Source organism: Triturus cristatus, chromosome 7 (genome assembly GCF_964204655.1).
Source record: "Triturus cristatus chromosome 7, aTriCri1.1, whole genome shotgun sequence".
Classification (NCBI taxonomy): domain Eukaryota; kingdom Metazoa; phylum Chordata; class Amphibia; order Caudata; family Salamandridae; genus Triturus; species Triturus cristatus.
In genome coordinates, this window is record NC_140590.1 from 140,753,748 (window position 1) to 140,773,684 (window position 19,937).

General features: G+C 43.6%; 1 protein-coding gene across 1 annotated transcript in view; it reads right to left on the reverse strand.

Moving 5' to 3' along the window:
- LOC146809052 (uncharacterized) overlaps window positions 1-19,937 on the reverse strand; it is a 477,319-nt gene that overhangs the window by 212,840 nt on the left and 244,542 nt on the right. The window contains exon 10 of the mRNA XM_085614821.1: window positions 6,285-6,602. Coding sequence (XP_085470947.1) covers window positions 6,285-6,602 — 318 coding nt within the window. The remainder of the gene's footprint in view (window positions 1-6,284; window positions 6,603-19,937) is intronic.

Genomic DNA, 19,937 nt, shown 5'->3' on the forward strand with positions numbered 1-19,937 from the left:
ATCCACACTAGTGTGAAAGACTGGGAGCAGATTTAAAGCTGAGACCCTATCCCCTCCCTGAAGTTGGTCACTTTTTGAGGGGTTGGAGGTTTACTGTGAATTTAAGAATGTTTTTAAATCTTCATAAAAGCAAAACCTCTGTTATGCCATATCAGACTCTATTCAAAAGGTTAAAGGGCAGGCAGGGGTTATTGGGCCAGAACTGTGAGTGTTGAGACCTTTTACCACTGCTGTCCTGGGTTCTGTCCTGCTTCAGCTTTGCAAAGTGGGCCAAGCACACTCCTTTCTGCACTTTTCTCTCAGATCGATGTCCAACCCAGTGATTCTCTTTGTATAAAAGACAAGCACGTTGTTACTCAGAAACATAGAATTCTACTACACATTCAATAACGCATGAATACCTGGTGCAAGCCGTTGTGCTCTTAGGGGCCTCTTCCACCTAGGTTTACTTGTCTCTAGTGGATCATTGCTTCACAGGGTTCCCCCTTCAGGTTCAGTGTCTGAAGTAGGTCTGTGGGTGCAGTTCATACTACCTCCACATTTTGGCTTTAGTACTCAGTTTCTTGGGCCAAGGCCTGTTAGGTTTCCCACCAAGTTTGCAGGAGCAGTGCTGGGCAGCGGGATCTAACTGGTAGCAGGTGACCTCCCAGGGGCACATGGCAGGCTTCTCAAAAGCTATGCGCAGCAAGCCACACACTGTGTCACTTGGGGGGTTGCAGCAGAAGCTGAGGTTTCTGTTCAGGGGACCTCTTCCAGGTGGTGGGCTCTGACACTCTGGTGAGTACTTGAATCACAGTGCTGTTTCACTCCAACACTCTTGTGCATACTTGGCACTTCTTTTTGAGTGCTGCAACCACCTGCCCACAGATGACAAATATTAAGTGCAGCGTATGCTCGGCACAATACTCTGCACATAGTGCTTCAAGGTGGCAACCTTGAGAATTAATGAGGTGCCATAGTGCACTTCTCAGATCACTTAGTCTTCTATACTTTGGTAGAGGAGTTGGCCTTACGGTTAGGGCGCTCGTCCTCGGACCTGGGGGAACTGGGTTCGAGTCTCGGTAATGACGCTAAAACATCCTGTGATTCTGGGAAAATCACTTAATCTCCCCGTGCCTAACAAAAATGAATGTGTGTCCTCATGTAACGTAACCGGTGCTATGTAAAGCACTCGGATACCTGATTGGATTCGGGTCAAGTTCGCTATATAAAACTCTTCCAAAAAAAAATAATATATATATATATATATATATACTTGTCCCTACCCGACAACAAACTTGGCAGTGCCGTGGTCTTGCAGTCCACTTGCTGGGGTGCACAGCCCATCAGGAGGCTGTTATCCCAACTTCAGTCGAGCCTACCACTTGGGCACACAAGGTGCTATGGTAGCTGCAATGGGGATAAATGACAGAGCTCACACTACCTGATCAGGCAGTAAAGCAATTCCTTTCGTGCTCTTGCTTAGCGAGTTTCTGTCAGGTAGACCCTACGTCAGGGTAAATTACAGCAGTTTATTAAAAGATCAGCCTCCCCTGCAGGGTTGGCACTTCCTTCCCTTGTTCACAGGCAGGATGTACTGGCACCCAGGACAGTCCAGTAATTCATCCTCCAGATCAGACTCCAGGCAATGTTCCTTCAGATGTAGCCAAGGAATGGCAGTGCACCACCAACACTTGGCCACATAGTAGTCCCTGAGTACTCTGGGGAGTACTCCCTCCTCAGTAGAAGAGACCCCATTAACTAACAAGAATGGGTCTTGAGATCCCATCTTTATACCAATTTCACAGACAGAGGATATGCATTCCAGGTCTGCTTCCTTGGAACCAGTTTGCTTCAGTTCCCATTTAATGTGTCATGGCCAGGCCACCATCATTTCTGGCGTTTGTCTGCAAGGATGCTTTGCCCATCAGGACAGTCTTCAGGTGAAGTTCCCACCACAGAAGTACAAAGAAGTGTAACCAGGCTGTCCCAAGCTATTTATGACCCGCTCCTCACAGAGATCAAGAAGATAGATGAGAATCTTTGCTCCCCCAAAGGACTTTGTTCTTCAAGAGATACTGCAGGACACATCCTGTACTCTCTACAATCTACCTAATGGCAGCTGCAGTCAGAGTCATTTACACCCCAATGTATCAGCAATGACCCTGGTATGCCTAAAGGAAGACTACCTTCCTATAATTCCTGTGTTCCCCCTCCCGTCTAGGAGATGCCTGTAATATACATATGCCATTTGGGGAAGGCAACCTCTCCTCCATCTTGCATGCTGGTCCAGGTTCTGGGCTTCCAAAATGGAACCTGCAGGCTTGTATAACTCCTGCATGGCACACTCTTATTTCTAGCACACACACACGTGCAAAACACAGAAGGCCAGCTTTGAGGGTTCTATGTTCATCATGAGGAGCCAAACTTTAGATGAATGGGCTTCTCAGTGTACATTCATATTCGACAGGTTTAAAGCCTTTTCCTGTGATTCAGTAAACACGGTATGCTGTCATCACTGCACCGCATGCATCATCATGCCCCATGCATGAAGCCAGTGACAAGGATGGTGGTCCTCCTTCACAATGAGGCTGTGCTTAGTGAGCCTTTCAATTTTAGACTAAGGTCCTGAACTAATAATTGTGAATGACCGGGCCTAAGGCACTGCATCCTCATAGAATCAGTCTGGCACGATGACTTAAAACATCAAAAACAAGGATGACAGGCATATGCAGTCTGGGCATGCAGGACACTCACGTCCCATTATGCCAATATTCAAGTTTCATCAAATCATATAATTTATTTATTTATTTATTTATTTATGGGATTTTTAATGCGCAACTAATACCCTAGGGTGTCTAGGCGCAATGAGATTCTCTAGGATACACAAAATTGAGGACAGGAACTTATTGATTAAATAGCCAAGTTTTCAGAGCCTTACGGAAGGCAATGAGTGTTGGTGCTGTTTTAATATACAAGGGGAGTGTGTTCCACAGTATGGGGGTCGCTACCAGGAAGCGTCTATCTCCCCATGTGGCCGTTCTTGTTCGGGGAACATGCAATAGGTGGCTTGCTGCTGATCTTAGATTCTTTCCAGGTATGTACACCTGAAAAGCTTCCTTTAAGAACTTTGGTCCAGTCTGATGAATGGCCTTGTAGGCGATGCAGAGAGCCTTGAATTTAATTCTGCTCTCCACTCTTAGCCAATGTAGATGGCGTATGGCTGCTGAAGTAGAGTGTCGCCAAGGAATATTAAGCAGAATTCGTGCTGCCACATTTTGCACGGACTGCAATTTGTTCAGGATGTATTTGTGAGTGCTAAGGAAGAGGGCGTTTCCATAGTCCAGCTTCGAAAACACTAAGGTGGTAATCAGTGTTTTCCCTGCCGAAGCGGGTAGGTATGGCATGAGTTTTTTTATTTTCTTCAGCACGAAGAATGCAGCAGAGACCACCTTGTTGACATGATAACCAAAAGATAGCCTGTTATCAAAAATCACTCCCAAATTCCTAACCTTGACAGCTGGAATCGGGGGGGAGCCCATCTGACTGGGCCACCAAGTTGGAGACCATTCGGGGGAGATCTTACCGAAAGTCATAACTTCGGTTTTCTCTGCATTAAGTTTCAGGCAGTTACTGTGCATCCATGATTGTACATCCAGTAACCCCTCCTGAAACTTAGCTGCTACCACTGGACCGTTCTTATGCACCGCCAGCACAAGCTGGGTGTCATCCGCGTAGGTAGTTAATCGCATCCCATGTGATTTAATAACCCTCGCCAAGTCCGCAACATATATATTAAAAAGCGTGGGACTTAGCGAGGATCCTTGAGGGACTCCACAGGGCAGTTCAGAAGTGGGCGAGTAGTAGTTGCCCAGATTGACTGCCTGTTTGCGATTAACAAGGAAGGAGGCTATAAGGTCTTTAGCCAGATGACTAATTCCAAGGGCTGCGACACGGTCGACCAAGATGACGTGGTCGACCGTGTCAAAAGCAGCTGACAGGTCCAATAAGATGAGCACTGCAGCACCTCCCGAATCCATGATCTCTCGAATTTCATCCGAGGCCTTTATCAATGCTGTCTCAGTTCCGTGTCCCTTCCGGAACCCGAACTGAGTGTCATCTAAGAGCTTATGTTGTTCAATAAACTCAGAGAGCTGTTTATTCATTATTGCCTCCACTATTTTGGCAGGAAATGGAAGGCAGGCAATTGGCCTGTAATTGGAAGTGATGGTAGGGTCTAAAGATGGCTTCTTATTCAGGGGTTTAACAATAGCCTTCTTCCAGGTCTGTGGATAGACACCTGTCCTAAAGATGGAGTTGCATATGTTGGTCAGCGGCTGGGTAACCACATTGTGTAGTTGGTTCATTATGGTCGGAGGACATGGGTCCAACGGAGAGCCTGATTTAATTTTGCCAACAAGTGCGTTGACCTGTTCTTCGGTAGCTGACTGAAACTGGGTAAAGGAAGGGTGCTTCAGTGCTGGTTGAATAGTTAAATCAGTGGTTCTTCCTACCGGCTCTTTAGAAAAAGTGGAGTAAATATCCATTACTTTAGTAGTAAAAAGTGTGGCTAGGGCGGTACAGAATTCCTGCGAGTTCTCTATTGTGGAGCCAGCTGGAGGGCTAGACAGAGAGTTCACCACCTGAAATAACATCCTAGCTGAGTTCTGGGCGTGCTCAATACGACCAGTGAAGAAAAGATTCTTTTGTGTGGTGATAGCTTTCTTATATATAGCCAGAGCACTTTTGTATTCTTGCTTAGCCAATGGACTATAGTGCTTTCTCCAGCGCCTTTCTAAATTTCTACAGAACTGACGCTGAAGTCGCAGCTCTTCTGTATACCACTGGGCAGATGGAGTGGTTCTATTGGGGCGATAAGTTTTTTCAGGAGCAACTTCGTTCGCTGCTTTTAAGATCCATTCCTGAAATTTAATGGACATAGTTTCAATATTGTCTCCGCTTTCTGGAGCAGATGACAGCAAGAGATTTGAGAGATGTGGTATGTCTGCGTTTTTCCACATCCGCGCCCCCACTGAAAAGAAGGGCATGATGAGATTCTCATTATCCTCTTTCATCAGAAGTACATACATATTTTATGTTCTGTATCAACCTACCAAGTTCTTTGATCACCTTTCCAACTATATATAATGATGTATATCTTATTATCTCAGTTTTGGGCTTACATCAATGCAGTATCATTCCGTTTCTATGTACGTCGTATCATGTATAATATGGAATGCGTTCTTTCTTATACCCTTTGATTTGTATTTTCTCTAAAGATCTCAATAAAGATTTATTGATATTATTTTATTTCTTGAAATATTATGTATTTTATCCCATGCGACTCCCTTAATGGCACTAATGCCATTTTCTCACATGAGGGGTAATGTCCATTGTAGTCAAATCTTACATTTGTTGCCTAGTAGACCCAGGAAGCATGGGACTCTCTCTTAAGTCATAAATCAGAGAGGGTTTAATCATATCTGTCAGCTTTGTAATTTCCTTGCCATCCCTACTGTGTTTCATGCCAAGACATCTTTCTTGACATGTCAAATTAGCTGAGGTGTAAATGTGTGTGTGGGTACCATTTGATAGTTCCTAAACACAGGTGGCATAGGATAAAGGATAAGCAAGGATTAGTCTGGGCTATATTAAATAGGTGCAGACCTAGAGTTCTATACATAGGCTCTGACCTCATTAGGACCACACAATTAAAAAAGTATTGTGGAGATTAAAATAACTAGGCCCCGCTATCTAGAAGTATTGTAGGACTTTTAGGTTTTTCTAAAGTATACAAAATGTGTGAATTGATGTGTCTATGATTTGTTTGTAAAGTTTAATGTGTTTATTTGTAGTGATGTATCTGTCGATTTGGTATTGTTATAGCATTGTACTGTACACTGTAGTAATGTGTTTTGTGTATTATGCAATGTATATGGTTTAATGATTTGCTCCACTTCTGATTTTTAGAAAATGTTTAACTGTTTTGATACAGCTCAAGGATTGTGGTATATGAGTAAAAATTGACATAATCAATTTGAGGTGTATGGTTTAATTCAAGAAATGGGAAAATTACAAAAATAGAAAAAGTTCTCTAATTGAACAGGTCCAGAGTTAATAAAATTAATCTCCGAGTTTGTAAGGCTTATTTTTGATCCATGGTTGGAGAGGTACCCTTTTGTTGTTAAAGTTTAATAGATTCCAGCCTCTCCAGGCCTTAATTTAATCACTCCCCTATATGAGACGAAGATACATTTCAAGACACTCAAACAATCTAAAACCACTGACTCTTGAAATCCACTTACCATAGACGTTGACCAGGATATTTTTTTCTGCTGGGATCTTGTGTTTTGCTTTCACCTTCACTGTGTAGTTGCCACTGTCTGATTTCATTGCATTGACAATTCTGATGTTCCCCGGGTAGGTTATATGCAGCCGGTCTAGGTAAGTTGAGTTGATCTGTAGCAAAGTGGAATTCACAACCCACGTGACTAGGTCAGCGGAATGCCTTTCCCATGAGATTTCAGTGATATATTCTGTTGGGGTGTACATGATGGGAATTGATATCACTCCGCCTTCCATGATGTCCACTTTTTCCGGGGTGGTCAGCGTAAAGGCTTCAGCTGTGGTAGAATAATAGTAAGGAGATGGGGGCAACAATTTAGAGTCTTGGATCACCAAAGGGGTTGAAAAACACATAGAAGATTGAAACCAATAGTAAACATGGGCCTAGGCTGAAAGAAAGGCTGGGGCACAAAGGGAACAACTGACTGATACAAAATTGACATTACAAATGATCTTCTTGCATAACCGGGGAACTGTTTGCAAAGTGGAAAGGTGCCCAATTAAAAATAAAAGTGCTATGGTTGAGAAGAAACAAAAACCTAAAACAATGCCAAACAAGGCTTGGCAAGGGCAACAGAGAAAGAATACAAGACTTATAAGAGGAGAAAAATAGAAATGGAAAAATACTTCTAGAGAGAAAGCAAGCAATAATGCAAATAAGATGATATCTGTGTTAATGGCGCCAAGTTGCACTATATGGAGATTCTGTTTGCCAAGGTTTCCACCTTGATGTCTATCAATTTAACTGTTCATTTTTTGTAAAATATGAATATAATATTTCAGTCATTTAGAACTTGGAGGGCCAACTGACCAGCCTGCCAGGTCAGTGGAGGGCCTGGTCTCTGCTCCCCTGATGGATGACTATCCATGCCTCACATCTCACGCAGGTAAATCCGGTACATGGCATGGGATTTATATAACAAACATACTAGTAAAAGAATATAAATTACCATCTAATTTACTTTTTTTGGTAACTTTTTTGACAGTCTGTTTGCCTATCTATTTGCTCCTAAAGTTCTAGAGGCCATGGCCAATTTTGCACTATGAGTTCCATGTTTCACATATTTCATTTTTACAGTTTTGCACCAACATTTACACCAACAGACAGATAAAAAAAACATATTCACAGATTATCCATTTCAAAAACAACATTTTGAAGTGGTTGCTTAAAGGTTACTAATCTAAATCAGCACTAGGGCAATTTTAGTAATCTTGAAATGTCGATATAATCCCTGCAATTGGACCTCTTCAAGAGTGTAATCTAGTGAGACCTGCTGGAAGAAGAGGTCCAGTAGTGTAGGGTATTTCAAGAGGAGTCCACAAACAGCTGACTTCCTTTCATATAAAGGGAGTGCAAGTGATGTTTATCACTAAGGCTTACCATCCTTAGTTATAGTAGTATAAATCAATCTCTTTCAGTAGGAAAAGGCTGGTAATGTAGTATCTAGCTCCACAGGTACTTTCCCAAATATTACTTTTGCAATATACTAATTTAGATAATAAATACACATTGGTCTTAGGGGATTCATGTCTCCTTCTGACTGGTAAATGTTTATGAAATATTGCAGAGCAACACCCTGCTCTGATATTGCACATTAAAGGTTCCCTGCTTTAAATTGGATCTCAGGTGCCTAATGGATCTTTAACCCGGAATACACATATTTGTTGTGGTGACTGGGGTAATCTCTCCGTAGTCTACTTCCACAGGATTCCGCATGATGAGGACCACTTTCGCCTCAAAAGGTTGGTCAAGTTGACAAGCTTCACACTTCGAGAGGTTCAAAAAGTTTATCACCATTGCAAAACACCGCCTTTATAAAAAAAGGTTTGGCAGAAACATTTCTCTGCAATTTTCCCCCCAGAAAATTGTTAGCTTAAAGGAACTTTTTGTGGGAAAATATTCCTGGAATAAAACACTTTTTACTCTATTCCCTTAAGTGCAAACTTTAAGTTTGAATTTATTTTAAAACAACTGGGTGGGTGGTTTCTGTGCTGAGCAAGATGGCGTGGCCGGACAGCTAACTTCTCCTAGGACCATGAATCCCACTGTGTTCAGCGTTGGAATGGTTGCACTTTCCCACTTTTGTGGCCTGATGTTGTCCCGCTTCACCTTTTTACGCACAGTGCTGATTTTTGTTTGCCTCAACATTGCGTGCCTTAGGTTGCTCTGACATTATGTGGCTCCTTACCACCATCTTCATCCATGCAGTGCTGCCTTGTCTTTCTTGTTTTTGCAGTAGTTCCTTCTTCATTTATTTACGAGTGGCCATCATTTTGTGTGTTTTCGCACGCTGCTTGCACCTCATTCTTTATGGTCTTTCTGTCCTAAGGCCAGCTCCCAAACCACAGACAAACTATTGAAGAAATATATTGTGAACCTCCTCAGCTTATTCCTGCTGGCATTATTTTAATGGTTGGCCGTCATTGGTAATATGTGCCAGCATTGCAGGTTTTCTCCTCAACCTTGCTCAATCTGCTTATTTGCCTATTAACTCATATACTATTATATTCTATTACTACTCTCTATATCTTTGACGAAAAAGTTGTTTCCTTGATTGATAGCTCCCGAGCACTTGTTTGCCTCTGCTTTCACCTGTATGGGAAGGACCAACTTATCTAAAAAGCAATACCAAATACTCTACTTTCATAAATATGGTGTGTGATCCTCTTGCCTCTGCTAAATGGACCTCTTCTATTACTAAACTAAGAGGGCAAAAAGTGATCCTCGTTGCGCATCTTATCTTCTAATAACCCTGTTTAGGACACTATCTTGGATGAAGTGAGAGTTCTAAAAAATATTATGTGTCCCATCAATGACAAATTACAACAGATTGAGGATCGTTGGGATGCCATGGAGAGTACAATTATTGAAATGGAACAGTGTGTCAGTCATGTGCAGGACATGGGTACCAAAATTCCTATTCCTGAGCAGGAAATCCTCAAGCTCCATACTGAGGACCTTGAAAATAGAAATAGATGGAATAATCTTCGTATTTATGGCCAAATATGGGCCATCGATTATCTTGACCTGCTTTGTTTCTTAAAAACAATTCTTCCAAATCTTCTTGGTATTCTGAATACTCCTTCTCTCAACATTTAGCGTGCACATCATCTCGGTCACCTTAATTAGAATGCTGCAAAACCATGAGCAATTATTCTGTTATTACTGGAATTTACAGACCAATAAAGTGTCTTGAAAGCTGCAAAGGAAAAGTGTTGTCTCATCTGGTCTGGTCACAACATCTTTATCTCTCTGGAACATTCTAACACACCTAATGCTACATGAGTTTCTGGTCCTCTGACCTCAAATGTGTTCATGAAATATTTGATATGGCATACTTTATCCTTGCTTATGTAAAATTACTCATAGAGCACTACAAGATCATTTAAGGATCCTACGAAACTGAAATAATTTCGACAGACTCCTTCTACTGAAGCTATGGACATTTTTGTTCAACAAACCTAAAAATGATGTTATTGCAGCTATTCTCTCCTTTTCTTTCTTTTCTAAGTTTGTGAAACGCATGGCTTTTGTAATTTTTAATCTTATTTTTCTGTCATATTCTTGTTCTGGCATTGACTCGTCCCATGTTGCATCTTCATGTACTTCTCCTCAGATCTGGACTTCTATCTTGATCTGTTACCTTCCTCAGATTACTGTTTTATTGCATCCATTTTTCAATATATGAGTGCCTTTTGGTAATTTGGTATCATTGTGCACATATTTTATATGCATCTTGTTGTTGTTAATAAATGGTGTAATTTTGTCTCCCTTTTCATTTTTGCAGTTTGTCATTTATGGCCCTGTTCTTTATATATTTGGTTTTCTTTTTTTTTTTAATATTGTCTAGTGGCATGTTTGTAGTCTGGGACATCCAGTTAAAAGACTAAAGGTATTATCTAAACTTAAGACACATATTGCCTTTTTACAGAAAACACATTGCAATGATATTAAGTTGCTTAAATTGAAACGTCAATGGGTTGGTCAGGTACTATCTTCCCCAACTATCAATTGCAAGGGTGGTGTCATCTTCTGTCCTAAATCATTACAAATAAAAATGTTATCTACGGAATGTGACAATGATGGACGATGGGTATTTGTCACTGCTAGCATTCATAATAATCGTGTTACTTTATTTACTATTTATGGCCCAGTTAAATCTAATCCTTACCTTTGGCACAGTATAAAATAAAACTTATCTCCATTGATAATCCCAATATTATGATAGCAGGTGATTTCAATAAAAGGTTAGAGACTTTTTCTGACAAGAAATTTAAGTGCAAATTTCTTCCTGATAAATCCCAGAAAGCATTGCAGTCAGCCACTGCCACACATCCATTATTTTATGTTTGGAAACTTTTAACCCTGATCTTTGCTAATTTACGCTTCTTTCCAATGTTCGTCATACCTTTTCATAAATTAATTATTTATATTTTTGTCTCCAAATCTCAGTTACTTTCTATACAATCATCATAATTGGTTCTAATTTTATTTCAGATCATGCCCCTGTTTTATCTTCTTTAGATGTTTCCCTTGGTAAGTCTAAAACTGGTCATTGGAGGTTTAATAACCACCGCTTGTCAGATCCAACTTTATAACAGAAGCTACTGCTTTTATTATGGAGTTTTTTAAAATAATAAATCTATTGATATTTCTGCTCCCAATAATTGGGATGCATTTAAAGCTTTTTTTAGAGCCTTCACCAATGCGTTTTCCACTAAAACAAAAAAAAGTAATTAAACTCCTAATACCTTGCTTTGCTTCAGCAAATTAAAACATTGGAACATACTTATTTCACATCCAAATCTTCTACTATTTTACATGACTTAATTAAAGCTAAATCTAATCTTAACACATTTGCTACCACTGATGCATGTATTATTGTACTCAAAGTTAAATCTCTGTATCGTGGAGGACAATATAAATCTGTTAGGATGAAGGCTAATTACTCAAAAATGAAATCGGAACGCAAAACTGTTGAACCCATTCTTAATGAATTTACTAACACCACTGTGACCTCTGACTCTGATATTTCTGCTTGTTTTCAATCCTTTTTCCATTCAGTATATTTAGAGGACGCTACTCCATCAGACTTTAATATACAATTTTTTTAATGGTCTTCCTAAACCTACTCCCTTTTCTGACACTTATAAAGAACTGGAAACTACTATTACTCTAAAAGAAATTTTAGATTCCATCAAATCCCTGAAACGAGCTACAGCACCTGTCCCAGATGGTTTTCCATTGAATTAATCTTCTCTTTTTCATCCATGTTTCCCTTAACTCTTTCCTTGTAACCTCAGTAGCTAGTGGTTCCTTTATGGAAGCTCTAATTGTTCCAATACCTAAGCCAGACAAGGATCATACACTATGGAAGAATTATCACCCTATTTAATTTATTATCTATGATTACAAAATTTTTGCTAAGATGCTTGCTATCTGCTTAGAAACTGTTATACCTCTTCTAATCAAACCCGATTAATCTGGGCAGACTTGCCACAGATAATGCCAGAATGTTCTCAAATATCCTTGCATTAGCTAAAAAGTAGAAGGACCCCCTTGCAGCCCTTTCCCTTGATGCTGAAAAAGCTTTTTATAGTACTACCTGTTTAACCCTTTGGGTGCTCATGACGGATTGGTTCCGTCATGAGCACATGCTCAGAAAATCCCTCTGCTGCAGACAGCAGAGGGATTTCCCTATTTTTTTGCCTGGGGATGTGGGAAAGAGCTTCCCCAACCTCCCCAGATCTATTTTTGGATGTCATTGCAATGACGATCCCGTGCATGGCAAGTTATCGTCATTGCAATGAAAATGAAACTGAAACTTAGTTTCAGTTTCACAGTTTTGGTGCTTTTGGGGCTATCTCAGTCCCCCGAGCACCGAAACAGATGGGAGAGGTATTGTTGGAAAGGGGAGAATCTGTCCTTTCTAATGGTCCTCCTCTCTAGTGGATCCCTGCTTGGGTATCACCCCAGGAGGGCGATCCCCAAGCAGATATCCACCCACTAGCACCAGGGAGGAGAGAGCAGCCCCTTGGGCAAGGGCCTTTGCTCCCCCTATACATTTGGGGCACAAAGTCTTTCTGCTCCCCCTGGGGAGCAGATTGAGGCAGTAGCTCCCAATGTGCCCCCCTGGGGGGGGGGGGGTCAGAAAGCACCCTAGACCAGGGATTATTGTTCTATAGGCCAGGGGTGGGGGCTGCCCAGAATGGGCCTCTCAATGCCCCCACCCTAATCCCCAAAAAAGGCAAAGGACTTTCTGTCCCTCCCAGGAGGCAGATGGGGGCAATAGCCCCTGATCAGCCCCCGGGCAGAAAGCCCACTATGTACCAGTGTTTTGTTTGGGGTTTTTTGTACGTAGGGGTGGGGGCTGCCCAGAATGGGAATGCCAATGCCCCGCCCCAAAATAATTGCACAGTCTTTCTGCCCCATGGGGGGCAGAAAGACCATTAGGCATCAGGGAATTATTTTTTTCAGGGGTGTGAGCTGTCCAGAATGGGCATGCCAATGCCCACACCACGCCCCCAAAAATGCCACAGTCTTTCTGCCCCCTCAGGAGACAGATTAGGGCAGTAGCCCGTGATCTGCCCCCCAAGGGGTTCAGAGAGCAAACTAGGCGCCAGCTATTACGCTGGCTTTTTTATGTGTTGGGGTGGGGGCTGCCCAGAATGGGCGTACCAATGCCCCCACCCCCCAAACTAATAGCCACAGTCTTTCTTCCCCCCTTGGGGGCATATTGGGGCAACCCCCTCCCTGATTTACCCCCAGAGCGGCAGATATCCCACTAGGCACGGCCTTGTTTTTAGCAATGTGCCTACCAATGGATTATGGCCCCTAGTGCAGCCAGCACATAGGGAAACCTAGCAAAGCTGTACATTTCTGAAAACTAGACACTAAGGGGAATCCAGGATGGGGTGACTTGTCTGGCTCCCACCAGGTTCTGACATGACATTTTCCTCACATTTCTGTGTTGGAAAGATCTGGAATCTGCGTGGATCCACCAAATTCCACCCACCACACATTCCCCAAAGTCTTCCGATAAAAATGGTACCTCACTTGTGTGGGTAGGCCTAGTGCACCCAACAGGAAATGGCCCAAAACGCAACGTGGATACACCACATTTTCATAGTGAAAACTGACCCCTTTTTTGCAAAGTGTCTAGCTGTAGATTTTAAACCCTAGCTCTGCCGGCACCTAGGGAAACCTAGGAAACCTATACATTTTTTAAAACTAGACACCCAGGGAAATCCAGGATGGGGGTCTCACCAGGTTCTATTACCCAGAATCCCTTGCAAACCTGCAAATTTGTAAAAAAAAACACATTTTCCTCACATTTCTGTGGTGGAAAGTTCTGGAATCTGCGTGGATCCACAAAACTCTACCCACCCCGCATTCCCCAAAGTGTTTCAAGAAAAATGGTACCTCAGTTGTGTGGGTAGGCCTAGTGCCAGCAACAGGGAACAGCTCAAAATGCAACGTGGACACACCACATTTTCACAGTGAAAACGGAGTGAGGTATCAATTTACTCAGGAGACTGAGGGGAACGCTGTGGGGTAGGACATTTGTGCCGGCACAGTGATTCCTCACGAAAATATTTGGAAAATTATTTTTTTCCAGCTAAATTTGAGGTTTGCAGGGGATTCTGGGTAGGAAAACGTTGGGGGGTCCAAGAAAGCCATACCTAGCTGGTCTTCCCCGGGTGTCTAGTTTTCCGAAATATGTGGGTTTGGTAGTTTCCCAAGATGCCCGCTGAGCCCAGGGCCAAAAATCCAGGTGACCCGCCTTGCAAAACCAGGTTGTTTTGTGATAGGTAATTTTGATATCTCCTCAATACGTTTTGGGCCCTTGCCTGTTGCAGGTACTTAACCCACCCACGCGAACAAGGTACCTTTTTTTATCGGGAGACCTGGGGGAACGCTGGGTGGTAGGAAATTTGTGGATCCATGGAGATAACAGAACTTTCCCACACAGGAATTTGAGAAACATTTGATTTTTTCAGCTAAATTTGAGGTTTGCACTAGATTCTGAGTAGGAAAATGTTGGGAGGTCCACAAAAGCTATACCTTGCTGGACTGAATGTGTGGGTTTGGTAGGTTTCCCAAGATGGCCGCCGAGACCGGGGCCAAAAACCCAGCTGACCCTCCCCCCCCCCGCAAAACCAGGTTGTTTTGTGATACGTAATTTTGATGTTTCCACAACACGTTTTGGGCCCTTGCCTGTCGCGGGTGCTTGACCCATCCAAGCGATTGACGTACCATTGTTATCTGGAGACCTGGGTTAATGCTGGGTAGTAGGAAATTTGTGGATCCATGTAGATTCCAGAACTTTCCCACACAGAAATGTGAGAAAAAGGTGATTTATTCAGCTAAATTTGAGGTTTGCAGGGGATTCTGCATAGGAAAACTTTGGGGGACCCACGCAAGCCATAACTTGCTGGACTCCCCCGGGTGTCTAGTTTTCATAACTGTGTGAGTTTTGAATGTTTACCAAGATGGCCGCCAAGCCCGGGGCCAAAAGCTCAGATGACTCCCTTGCCAAGCAAAGTTGTTTTGTGATAGGTCATTTTGATGTCTCCTCAATACGTTTTGGGTCCTTGCCTGTCGCAGGTACTTTAACCACCCATACGAGTGAGGTACCATTTTTATCAGGAGACCTGGGGGAACCCTGGGTGGTAGGATATTTGTGGATCCCCGCAGGTTCCAGAACTTTCCCACACAGAAATTGGAGGAAAATTTGATTTTTTCATCAAAATATGAGGTTTGCAGGGGATTCTGGGTGGGGAAACATTGGGGGATCTCAGCATTCCCCCAGGTCTCCCGATAAAAATGGTACCTCACTCGCGTGGGTGGGTCAAGTACCCATGACAGGCAAGGGTCCAAAACGTATTGAGGAGACATCAAAATTACCTATCACAAAACAACCTGGATTTGAAAGGGAAGTCGCTTGGGTTTTTGCCCCATGTTCAGCGGCCATCTTGAGAAACTACCAAACCCACACATTTATGAAAACTAGCACCCGTGGGATTCCAGCGAGGTATGGCTTGTGTGGATCAGCCAAAGTTTTCCTACCCAGAATCCCCTGCAAACCTCAAACTTAGCTGAAAAAACTAATTTTCCACATTTCCAAATGTCCTACCCCACAGTGTTCTCCTTAGTCTCCCAAATAAAATGATACATCACTTGTGTGGGTGTCCAATGCAGAATTGGCTAAAAACATATTTTTAAAAAAAGTAGTGTTTAGAATTCTCAGTGCTATACCCTTAATCCCTATGATTTGGGATCTTCACAGTCACAGGCCCTTGACCCACCCACACGAGTGACGTACCATTGTTATCTGGAGACCTGGGGGAATGCTGGGTGGTAGGAAATTTGTGGATCCATGTAGATTCCAGAACTTTTCCACACAGAAATGTGATTAAAATGTGATTTTTTCAGCTAAATTTGAGGTTTGCAGGGGATTCTGTTTAGGAAAATGTGGGGGGATCCACGCAAGCCATACCTCGCTGGACTTCCCCGGGTGTATAGTTTTCAGAAATGTGTGGGTTTGGTAGGTTTCCTAGATGGCTGCCGACCCCGGGACCCAAAACGCAGATGCACCCTGTGTATCCAAAAATGACCTGGTTTTGCAAGGGGGATCACATGAGTTTTTGGTCCCTGGCTTGTTGGCCATCTAAGGAAACCTACCAAACCCATACATTTCTGAAAACTAAATGCCCGTGGGGAGTACAGGAAGGTATGACTTGCGTGGTTCCACCAATGTTTCTCTACCCAGAATCCCCTGCAAACCTTAAATTGTGATTAAAAAACCTCTTTTTTTCTCAAATTTCTGAGTGGAAAAGTTGTAGGATCACCGGGCTGATGAAAATGTCCTACCACCCAGCGTTCCTCCAGGTCCCCCGATAAAAATGTTACCTCACTTTTGTGGGCGGGTCAAGTACCCACAACAGACAAGAGCTCAAAACGTATTGTCGAGACATCAAAATTACCCATCACAAAACAACCTGGTTTTGCAAGGGGGTCACCTGGGTTTTTGGCCTCTGGCTCGGTGGCCATCTTGGGAAACCTACCAAACCCATAATTCTTTTTAAACTAGATACTGGGGGGAGTCCAGCGAGGTATGGCTTGCATGGGTCCCCCAACGTTTTCCTACTTAGAATCCCCTGCAGACCTCAAATGTAGCTGAAAAAATAAAAATGTTCTCTAATTTCTGTGTGGGAAAGTTCTGAAATCTGCATGGATCCACATATTTCCTACCACCCAGCATCCCCCCTCCCGCAGGCTCACCCTAGGCACCGACAATACGCCTCGAGGAATGCCAGCACTGCCTTACAGTTCGCCCCCTCACTCACCGGGGGCGCACTGGCAGACTCCACACGAAGGCAGGGTAGCTCCCGGCTCTTCTCTGATCCTCAGGCACCAGCAAGGTGCCTCGACAGGTCCCGCTCTTGGGACCTCTCCTTACTTCACCCGGTCCCTCTCCTGGGACACAGGACTTCGGCATGGAGCCCTCGAGGCTCCGGATGGCCCTCTTCGGCATGGCGGGACTTCCTCTTTCCCAGCCGGCCACGCCCCCAACCAGGCACTGCCGCCTGGCTTCCGGACGGGCCGCGGCAGTGATCTCCCTTGGATTTCAGCAGCTCCTTCGTGCATGGGCGATCCGGGGTAGGCTCCTGCCAGTAAAAGACCTCCAATGCGGGGTGGGCTCCAGCCAGATAAGCAACAATGTGGGGTGGGCTCCCGCCACTAAAATACTCTCCACTGCGGGGTGGGCACCCGCTCTATAAAAATGCATGAAAGTGGGGTAGACTCCCGCTCGGATCGGCAAAACGCAGGGTGGGATTCCGTTACATAAATAGCGCAAATACGGGGTGGGCTCTCACTTGGCCTCCTCAGCAACACGGGTGAGGCCGCACGCCAGGACTCTCCCTAAAAGTGATCAAGCAGCACAGCGCTGCCAGCCCCACGGTCCCCGGAGCACCCTTCGCGCCTCCCAGGATGCCCAGGCCAAAATCATCAGAGGCAGAGCTTTTCATAGGCAGGCCAGCACAAAAATGCAATAATAAAGAAAAGAAATAAAGTGTCTCTTCAATTACAGGTTCCCAGAAGCATGAACCAGTACGTAGCCAAGATACTGAGCTCATAACATCCTGCAAGAGGCCATGCAATGTACTTATCTGAAACAAGGCAATCCTCTGGTAGCAGTGAGGAATTCCACGTGGTTCTCAGGGAACGCTTCCAGGAATGACACGCAGTTCCTGCACGGTTGGGGCCAGCAGCACAAAACAAAGTAATGTAGAAAAAATAATGTAGAAAAAATGCTCCGAGCCACTCAACGGCTCTCTAGGGTGAGGAAACACAATCCCATAGATTTTGAGTGACGGGGATGTACTGACCCTTCCTTGGCTCGTATGCGCTCCAGCGCGAGCAATGGAGAGGTCACAAGAGACTGTACCGAGCCTTCCTCTGCTCGAATGCGCTCCAGCGCGAGTTGATTGAATGGGGCTTGCAAGCAGGGAAACATCCGTTTGCCCTCCAGCGCGACTGAAGGAAACCTGCCCACGGCAGTCTCTCTCTCTTACAGGATAACCCCTGCGGCAGAGAGGAGATGAGGGCTCGAGTATCCCGGCAGAAGCTTCACAACAAGTGGAGTTAGAAACGGCCCTCTGGTTGTGACGAGTAAATCACAGGTGACAAGCACCGGTTTGTCAGTAGGCGGTGATTATGCAGTAAAAAGAGGTAGGACTAAGCACTACTCCCTTAGCATTATCAGAGATGTAGTCTTATGCCGTGCACACTCCATACTTCCTGATTCATGCAACCGTGTATGCAACAGTGTTTTCCCATGCTATCTACGCCTAAACGTGACAACATGTCACACACATAAGGTACACCTACAATGCACCCTGCCCATAGGGCTAGCTAGGGCCTACCTTAGGGGTGACTGATATGTAGTAAAAGGGGGGTCACAGACATGGCACACACTTTAGGTGCCATATCACAGTGGCAGTAACACTGCGCGCACAGGCCCTGCAATGGCAGAGGTCTGGAATAGGTTTGAAAGGTTACTTTGGTGGGTGGCGCAATCAGCGCTGCAAGCCCACCAGTAGCATGTCATTAATCAGCACCGGGTATATGAGATACCACTTTACAAGGGACAGACAGGTAAATTAATTATGCCAAACAGGTGTAGACCAATCCTTACCATATTTAACAAAGAGAGCGCACACACTTTACACTGGACAGCAGTGCTGAAGTGCACAGAGTCCTAAAACCACCAACACCATGTCAGAAAAAAGGCTAGGAGGAAAGCAAAAAGGTCAGGGATGACCCTGCAAAAATGGCTTAGTCCAACAGAACATCAAAATGATGTTTGACAATATTGGAAATAGTAGGTGAAAACCAAAAAGCTCCAAGTTAATATTTGCAAATATATATTGATAATATGATTAATTTAATGGTAGAATTTGTGCTTTGGAAAAATGTAGTTTATAAACTGAAATACTGGAATGTAAATCAATCTCTTGCACAAAAAGATCTAATGAGGAGAAAGGATTGGACATATAAATGAGAATGCCATCAGTGTATGCAGAAAGTTTAGTCTCAACGGAATTGTGCTTAAATTCAGAAATATAATGCTCGAGGAAGGGCTCAAAACAAAGAATAAATAAAAAAAGCGGACACGCTTGTCTAGTACCTCTATGTTAACTGAAGTACAGAGAGGAATAGACCTTAACAAAAACACTGGCATGGGGGTTCGAATATGATCATTTTATAAAAGAAATACTTTTAGGACCAAACCATTGGAGAGTGTTAACCCCTTCGCTGCTATGCGTTTTCCCCACCTGTTTTAAGCTTTATTTTTTATTTTTGGGGTAGTTCGCGCTTAGGCCCCTGCAACTTTTTGACCACATAAGGTATCCACGCCAAATTTGCATCCTTTTCTTCCAACATCACAGGGACTCTAAAGGTACCCAGGATTTGTGGATTCCCCTGGAAGGGACCAAGAAATTAGCCAAAATACTGCAAATGTTCTTTTTTTGTTGTTGAATAAAATGGGAAAAAGGGCTACAGATGAAAGTGTCTGTTTTTTTCCCTGCAAGTGGTATCAACAAAGGGGTTGTGGTGCTGAAATCACCATCTTCCTAGCTTTCAGGGACAAGTAGACGTTTGTCAGAAAACCACATTTTTTTACACAGTTTTGGCATTCTTCTGTGAAATAGCCTATTTTTGCCATTTTTTGTGCTTTCAACCCCTTTCCAGTTAATGGTAAAAATGGATATGAAAGCAATGATGGATCCTGGAAAGCTATACATTTCTCAAAAGTCTGAAAACTAGACACCCAGGGGAATCCAGCGAAGTATGGCTTGTGTGCGTCCCCCAAAGCTTTCCTACCCAGAATCCCCTGCAAACCTCAAATTTTGCTGAAAAAATCACTTTTTTCATAAAATGTCTGTGTGAGAAAGTTTTGGAATCTGCGTGGATCCACAAATTTCCTACCACCCAGCATTCCCCCAGGTCTCACAATAAAAAAAATGGTACCTCACTCGCGTGGGTGGGTCAAGTACCTGTGACAGGCAAGGGCCCAAAACGTATTGAGGAGACATCAAAATGA